This window comes from Talpa europaea, assembly GCF_964194135.1.
Source record: "Talpa europaea genome assembly, chromosome: 12".
Taxonomy (NCBI): domain Eukaryota; kingdom Metazoa; phylum Chordata; class Mammalia; order Eulipotyphla; family Talpidae; genus Talpa; species Talpa europaea.
Genome location: NC_140079.1, coordinates 98151347 through 98159831, shown reverse-complemented (window position 1 = coordinate 98159831; position 8485 = coordinate 98151347). Strand labels below are relative to the sequence as shown.

The 8485-nt window shown below is 63.9% G+C and overlaps 1 protein-coding gene across 1 annotated transcript; it reads left to right on the top strand.

The window, feature by feature from the left end:
- Positions 1-1685: 1685 nt before the first annotated feature.
- Positions 1686-2517, top strand: LITAFD (LITAF domain containing; the record flags this gene model as incomplete). Its single annotated transcript, XM_084250913.1, has 2 exons — positions 1686-1807; positions 2409-2517. 2 exons carry the CDS (start codon positions 1686-1688, stop codon positions 2515-2517), a joined length of 231 nt encoding a protein of 76 aa, XP_084107039.1.
- Between the last annotated feature and the right edge of the window lie 5968 nt (positions 2518-8485).

Genomic DNA, 8485 nt, shown 5'->3' with positions numbered 1-8485 from the left:
TCTCCGTGTCTGCAAAATAGGAATGAGGCCACCCAGTAGCTGCCTCATGGTGTCTGGCACGAGTAGGCAGGGACATATTTTCAGCCAGAGGCTGGCAGGTAATAAATGCCTGATGTGGAAAAAAAGGCTGTGGCCCCGCGCCCCGCTCCTGCACTCTCAGGCCCTCTGTGGAGTCCTCCCTCCCCGGCAGCATCAGCCTCGCCTGGCGCCCTCCACCTGGCACCCTCCGCCTCCTGCAACTCCCTGTGGCCCATCCAGTGGCCCCGTGACTCTCTGGGCCTCGGCTTCCCTCCTGCTCAGCGGGTGCCTCCTTCAGGCTGGCCGGTCGGGCACAGAGGAAGCCCTAGAACTGACAGTGTGTCCTCCTTCTCCCCCAAAGAGCAGTCTCCTTCTTGGACTCGTCCTGAGACCTACCCCCCAAATTCCCAGGTAATAAACACAGGTGAGTGCCCTGCCTCCTCTCGCCAAGACTGGCCACGCAGCACCTCCCGGGGAGCCCCTGACTCCACAGCCTGGTGACCCCACAGAGCCCATGACCATGAGTTCTCTTGCCAGAGGGCAGGGGCTGGCACAGAGCAGATGTCCTGTTCTCTGCTTGCAAAGACCTGCCCCAACCTTGCAGGAACCAATGCAGGCCTCCCCCGCCGCCGCCCCCCCACCCGGGGGTGAACTTTAGGAGCGGCTGGGCTGGCTGATTGATAACCAGTGGGCATCCTCACTGCTGGAAAGTGCCCTTCCAGCTGGGTCACCCCTCCCTTAGCTCCCTGCCAAGCTGGGGTAGTCCACACCCCCACAATCAGGCCTCAGCAGGTGAACCCCAACACCCCTCTCCCCAGGCCCCAGGGGAAGCCCAGGTCTGTCCTGGTTCCTTATCACTCGGAACAACGCATGCAGACCAGACCCTGGTTCAGGCTGCCGCAGCTGGGCTTATTTTATCTTATTTTTTTTTATAACATAAAAAGGCCAGAGGTGTGGGGGGTGAGAGGGGTCACCAGAGACAGAGTGGGGAGCAGAAGAGCAGACGGGAGCAGCAGGCGAGACAGCAAAGGCCTGCTGCGCCATGGGGGCCAGCTCCCTGGCCGGGGATGGAACTCAGGCTGTAGCAGTGAAAGCGCCGAGACTAACCCCTAGGCCACCAGGGAGGCCCCTGCAGTCCGGTTTACTTAACAAATCCCGGCACCACCAAGGCACTCCCTTCTCTGCACACACAAGGTCCTGGAAATGGCTGCAGGGTTTAAAATAGCCACGCACACTCCTTTGGCCCCACTGTGCAGAGGGAGAGAGAGGGCACAGGAAGGCTTTTGGGGTTCTGGGGCCTTCAGCCCCTGCCCACCACAGGGGGAAACAGGTTTGGGAATGGAACCCAGCCCCGGAGGGAGCTGTCTGGCTGGGCAGCCAGGCATCATCGGGTGAACTGAAGCACCCAGTTTAACCCAGAGAGGCTCCCCAAATCCCTGGGACCCTCGGCCGGGAGGACAGGGAGTCGTGACTGAGGGAGGCAGGCGGGTGGGAGGGGGGAGGCGAGCTGGGGGGAAGGAGGGCCCCCCTGGTGGGCCTGGGGGGCTGGGGGCGCACCTTCCAGGTCTCAGGAAGGCTCAGCGAGGACTCGGGGCGGGGGATGGGGAGGGGTCTGAATGTGCGCCCTTCCCCCCTCCCCCAAAGCAATGCCCCCTAGCTTCCCTAGGATGGGGTCTGCCATACCCCTGCAGTCCATGTGTCCTTACTGCGGAAACTACATCATCACGGTGCCCACGCGGGTGCCGGGGGTCCTCACCTGGCTGCTGTGCACGGGCCTGTTGCTTTTCGGGTGAGTGGCTCTCTCGCCTCCGCGCGGAAGGGCCCCGCGGGCTGGGGCGGACTGGCGGGGCGCCGACCCCAAGCCCCAGGCCCCTCGGCCCCGCCCACGAGCCTGACCCCGCCCTCATCCAAGCCCCGCCCCAGTTCCTTAACCTAGGCTCCGCCCCCAACAAAGCCCCGCCCACCCGGGCCCTCCCCTCAACCAAGCCCCGCCCCGGTTCTCTTAGCCCAGACTCCGCCCCCAACCAGGCCCCGCCCACGGGGGGGTCTCAGCCCAAGCCCCGCCCACACAGTTTTCCCCCCTCAACCAAGCCCCGCCCACACGGGGAATCGCAGCCCAAGCCCCGCCCCACAACCAAGCCCCACGCCAGTTCCCTCAACCCAGACTCCACCCCTCACTCACTCCAAGCCCCGCCCACCCAGGGAACCCCCTCGGACCAAGCCCCGCCCCGATTCCCTCAACCGAGACTCCGCCCCTCACTCACTCCAAGCCCCGCCCACCCAGGCTCCCTCAACCCAGGCCCCGCCCCACAAGGCCCCGCCCCAGCCAAGCCCCGCCCCGCCCCGCCCGCCCCGCCCCGGCTCAGCGTCCTCTGCCCTCGAGACCGCAGGTGCTTCCTGGGCTGCTGCCTCATCCCCTTCTGCGTGGACAGCCTGATGGACGTGAAGCACCTGTGCCCCGTGTGCGGCAGCGAGCTTTTCCGCTACCGCCGCCTGTGAGCCTCCGTGAAATAAAGCTCCCTAAGCCCCGGGGCTGTCGGCTGCGCTCCTCGCCGGGGGTCGCGCCGCCACGAGCAGGGCGCGGCCTGCCCAGGTGCCCAGGACCCTGCCCTCGGCGCCCCCACCCGCCCCAGCCCCCACCCGTCCCTTGCCGGGTGGCCGTGACCTCCCGCTGTGTGCAGCACCCGTGGGAGACCCCCACACCCCCAATGACGCCCCTCACACAGCGGCTCTGCGGGCCCCACCTGGGATGCCCCGGGGCCCCCTCCCGGGAAAACCCTCCGCTGGCACCACCCCGGAGCTCCTTCCTCCCCTGCACACCCAGCCTCTCCCCTGGGTGCCCCAGGGCCCCCGCAAACCCGACCGTCTCCACAGTGCCGCCCTCTCAGGCCTCCTCGCAGCCCTTCTCTTCCTCCCACTGTCCCGCCCAAGGTTCCCTGGGGAGACGGCCGCTCCCCAGGGGCCTGCCCTGTCCCCTGCCCTCTCAGTCCAGCCAGCGGCTGGCACAGACACCGCGTGACCCACGAGGCAAGGGGCCGTGGCTTCAGCCCCGGCTGGGCGAGACCCCTGCCCACAGCACGCCGCCTCAGGAGCAAGCCCAGGCTTAAAAAAATAAATCGTCGTATTGAAGTGACCATGTCCCGGGCGTCTGTCTCGGGCGCTCAGCCGTGTAGCTGGACGTGTCTGCGCGACGCGGTGCTCCCCCCCCCCCCCCAGTGTCCATCCTTCACCACCGACCCTCTGACCTGACTTCCCACGCCCGCCCCGGGGAACCACCATTTCGTGCCAGGTCTGAGGGTTCATTTTGCTCGCTCGTTCCCTTTATCCTGCGCAGGAGGGGATCCTGTTTGTCTTCCTCCATCTGATGATTCACGTAGCCTCATTCCCTCCAGCGGCCTCCACGCTGATCAAATGGCAAAGCGATTTTCCCCCGAGCTCACGCGTGTCCTGTTTTGTGTACGAGACGCGTCTCCCTCACCCACGCAGGCCCCGGGGCCCTGAAGCCGTCTGCCCACGGCGGCCGCTGGGCCTAGCGCTGCGAGGGCGCAGGGCACGAGGCTTCCAGTCAGTGTCTTCCTGTTCGGGTAGCCACCCAGGCGCGGGGAACTGGATCATGTGAAATGTGTATTCTCAATTTTTCGAGGCGCCTCCGGCTGTCTTCTACTGCACCACTTAATATTCCCACACGCACCGGGGTCCCTTTGCTCCGCATCCTCCAAATACTTGCTTCAAAGTCCAGACTTGGAGGTGGGGTGCGCTGGAGGCCACTGCTGAGCAGGCTCGGCCATGCCCTCCACTGTCCCCACCCCCCACCCCCAGCTCTGCGCTGCGCTTTGGGCCAGCGGGGAGCTGACTTCGCCCTGGGGCTGACCCTTCCCCAGCCTCTCCCTGCAATGCCCTGCCCGCACCTCCTGAGTCACATTCCCCAGGCGCTGGGGGCCCCCAGGACCTGGCTGAGACCAGTGGGTTTGTGGGAGCTGGGGGTGGGGGAGCAAATCTTCCCAAATCACTGCGCCTGCCCGATCCCTAGAAAGAGGTTTGATGCTCACAATTCCTCCCGGGACAGCACAGGGCCCCCAGCAGTTCCCCCGGCTGTTGTGCAGGAATTTAGCAAATGCTGAGGCCCTGAGCTGCCTTATGAATGGGATCCCTGCTGGCTAAATGGGGTCACCTGGAGAGGACAGCCAGCGGGGGAAGGGATGAACGAAAAAGGATCTTTATTTTGTAAAATATAAAAAAATACTACTCCGTCCATGTTTTCAATCAGAGCTTCATCGAGAAGCGGGGAGGGAGCGGCGAGCAAGAGTAGGAAGGGAGGCGTGTTTGGCCCTAAAATGTGGCAGTGGCAGGCTGCACCCCGGAAGGCAGCTCTGGGGACAGCCCCCTCAGCTCTGGGGACAGGTTTCTCCAACGTGATGTCCGCTTCCTCTCCTCCCCAGGTAACTGCCCCCTCACCCCCAGGTTCCCTGGAGGAGGGGGGCGGGGAGCGAGGACCGGCCAGGGGGCGCAGCCTCCACCTCCACAGCCAGACAGGGACCCAGCCTAAAGGGACCCAGCCTAACGAGTTCGGAGTAGAGGATGAAGCTTCTGACAAACCAGCCTCGGGCCCTGGGCGCCAACCTCCCCTCTGGAATAAAGCAGGGCAAGGTCCGGGTGAGCCAGAAAGTTCCCCATCCTGGTCCTGAGTCCGAAGGCGGGCCTGGCTGTGTCCAACAGGGTGGGTGACCGGTGGGGGCCTGGCCGAGGCCCAGCGGGAGGGTAAGTCTGGGGTGCCCCTGGCTCTGCTGGCGAGGCCAGGGGCCACCTTTGGCCCGAAGGGGCTCACGGCTCAAGGCCACACCCACTAGGCAACTTGTGGTTTTGACTCAGTTTCCCGGCAAAGCTGAGACGCCAGCAGCTGGTCTTCTGGGACGGCAACATCCCAACTCAGAGCCTGACGCCTGGTCCTCCACGGCTCTGCTGGTGGCGCGGGTCACGTCACGGCACCAGAGCCCCCGGCCCCCATCACTGGCCTGGCCTGGCCACCACTGAGGTGCCAGGGGACACCCAGCTCAGCCCCCTTCCAGGACCTACATCAGCCACCGGCCTCTCGCTGCCTGGTGAGGACAAAGAATGTGCTGTCGGCCGCTCAGAGCAGTTAAACAACCGTCCCCGACAGGACCCGACCCCGCTCATCAGGCCGGTGACTCGGTGCCCCTGGCCCAGGCCCTGCTGTGCTCCCCACTCCCTGCCGACAGGACCCGACCCCGCTCATCAGGCCGGTGACTCGGTGCCCCTGGCCCAGGCCCTGCTGTGCTCCCCACTCCCTGCCGGGGTGATCTGACTGGGGCGGGCGGGGGCAGCAGGCTCCTTCCCCGGGGTCCTTCTGACTCCGCCCCTGTGCCTCTGGCCGGCCATTAGGGGGGCCCAAGGCTCAAGGGGAGCCTGTGCCTCGCCCCAGACTCCTGCTGCTCTCCCATCAGCAAGTGGGGCAACCCCTGCCCTTCCACCCAGGGGGTGCCCTGGGCCCCGCTTCCAGAGCTGTGGTGGAGGGAATGCAGGTAGCTCTCACCTGGTGCCAGCCTGTGCCCTGAGGGTGCAGGTGAGGAAAGGGGCGAGGGGCGGAACCACCCCAGTAACAGCAAGGGGGCGGCTAACTATCTTTCCTCTCAAGGCGAAACTTTGGCACCTTCATCACCTGAGAGGCCTTGGTGGGAACCCCCAGATGCAGCCACCAGTCTCCGCCTGATGTGTGGGCCCGCGGCTGCGGGCTGCACTTGAGGGGACAGGCCCTCAGCGCCAAGGCTAGGGAATGGGGGACCCCCCCTTTCCGCGCTGCGCCCACCATGGAGAGCGCCCACGAGGGCTCCCTTCAGGGACAAGGACAGCAAACGAACCCCCAACCTAACAGCTGAGACCAAGAGCTGGCGAGAATGGCTTTATCCAGTGGGGAGATGCAGTCACGCATGGCAACTGAGCGCACCCCCGCTTTCCCTGCCCCCCATGCACGGTAGCCCGTGTGGGCAGAACAGCCACAGAACAGCCCGTGGGGCAGAGCAGGCTCAGAACTGCGACGGCCAGACTGGCAGCTAAGGTGACAGGCCCACCCCAGGGCCCCGGGGACACTGGGGGGTCAGGGGTCGGCCTGGCCACATCACTCGGACGCACCACGCACTCCACGGCTCCGGCAAACGCCACCCTTCTCCCTCCGATGCAGGGCTTGGCAAACGGGCTCTGTGAGGCCTGTTTCTAAGCGGAGTCTGCAGGCCCCGGCTCCCGCCCGCCGGCGTGTCTGCGGCTGCACGGGCAGCAGAGCCGGGGCTGGCCAGGGCAGCACAAGGCAGCAAGGTGCCGGCACGCGTGAGACCCAAGCCTGCCACCCCACGTCTCACCCCCCGAGCCTGCAGCCAGCCGCAGGCCGGTCTTGCTGAGGCCCGCGGTCGTCTCGGGACCCGCCCAGGGGCAGCCTGCTGCCGCCTGAGCCCCCTCCCCACCCCATGGAGACGGGACGCCACATTTTAAAACATAATCACGTTTATTAATATACTAGCACCTGGCCTGCGCCACTAGATGCCTTCTCACCGCGGGGGCCTCGCAGCTCCCACAGGCGGTCCCCAAATGGCACGGGCAGGGGCAGCAGGAAAGGGTACAGGGGACCGGGCAGGCAACCACTCGGCTGCCAAGAGGGGGTCCCCAGGGGCCCGTTCTGGGGGCCGAAGGGGCCTTCAGAAAGGCAGCCGTTCCTCCTCCAAGCCCCGCCACCGTCCTCCGGTCACTTCGGACCCAGAGCGACACCCTGACTGGCAGCAAGTGGCCACGTGAGGTGGCACACGCTGCCCCCGAGTGCTCACGGGCAGTCGCTGGCGAGACTCAGTCTCTGAGAGGAGAACAGAGCCTCAGCCCAGAGCCAAGACAGAAGACCAAGCCTGGACGTTCCGAGAGAAGCCAGGCCGCGGCCCCTCTGTGGGAGGAGGGGTGGGCGCGCCCGCAGGCTGGAGGCAGGACAGGAGAGTGCCTGGCAACAGGCTTCAGGGAACAGGGGCCCGGAGACCAGAGTGGCGCCAGGGAGGGGCGCCAGCCAGCACAGGACCGGGACGCAGGGGGCCTCCCCAGGCCTCCACCACCCTAGCACCTGCAGCCACAGCGCCCCTCCCGGAAAAGCCTCTCTTCAGCTTCAACGGGGGAGTCATCGGCCACAGCCAAGCCGGCCCGGGACAGTCTTGGCGATGCTGGGGGGGGGGGGGGGGGGCAGGTGGGTGATCAAGGGCAGGTTTCCCAAGCCTAGTTCCAGGGAGAGCAGAACTCTCCCTCAACTTCCACGGCACTCACTGAATTATAATTTTTATAGAAAATTTTATTCAACATACAACATTTTCCAGCAAAAAGGCAATATACAGGAAGAGTCGGTGCACACTGCAGCTACAGCAACAACAAAAGATCCGGGGAAGGATGAAAACTAAGTGTGAGCTGCTGATTCTATTTCACTGCACTCAAACTGGACACGCAGCTGGCGTCAGCGCCAAAGTAAAGGGGACGAGGCTGGACGGAAAGAAAACTGCACACGATGAAGAGCAACATCAGTGAGTCACTTGCCGGTTCACCCAACAGAAAGTCACCTCCTCCCAGTGGTAAATTGTACATGTTCATTCGTTAAATATACAATTTCATTTCTTTTTTTTTTTCCTTTTAACTTTTTTACAAAGTCAACAGCGTACTAGCCACTAGCGAGCATGCCCTCTGCTAAAGGCTCTCCTATGTGTCTGTTCCATCGCCAGGGAGTATTTATAATGCTTTCACCTGCCCTGCGTGAGCTGCGAGCCGGGGTACGCCTCCTCTGCACTGACAGTGCCCCCACTTAGCGCGCAGGCCCCGGCGGCTGTCGGGACCGTGGTCAGCACGTCCGCTCTGCAAACGGGCTGCAGGCCGTGGCGGCTGGCGGCAGGAGAGCCGGGCAGCTGAGGACCGAGGAAGGGGCGACAGGACACGCGGTGAAGAAAGAGCGCTATTTATTAGGTTGTGAGTTTCCGTTTCGCCTTTACAGATGCACAGAAGGTCATTTAAAATATAACTGAGGGAAATACGTCAGACGAGCCTAAACGTAAGACTTACTAGCTGCAGGGCTGGTGACCGGGACCCCAGGGAGCAGCCAGGCCGCTTGTGCCAACTAGAACAGACGAGACCCCTTCCGCCCACAGGTGACCCGCGTGCCACTAACCTCGGCCTCCCCCGCTTGCCGACGGTTGCCGTGCCCTGTGGTCACCATGAAATAACTCTCATTGGCATCCAAGCTTTATAAAAACACCTTCATTTTGCTCAAAAAGGACAGTCAATAGATACAGAGAAGCCAAACTGAACAGCCTCAACAAAATAAAATTAACATCAGCAGCAAATCCTCTTGCTGGAGACCGGCTAGAGCGCAGTGTCCACAGTTCTGGCTGTTAAAAGGGCCGCACCACACACTGTCCCTCGCCTCGCACACGGGGAGGAG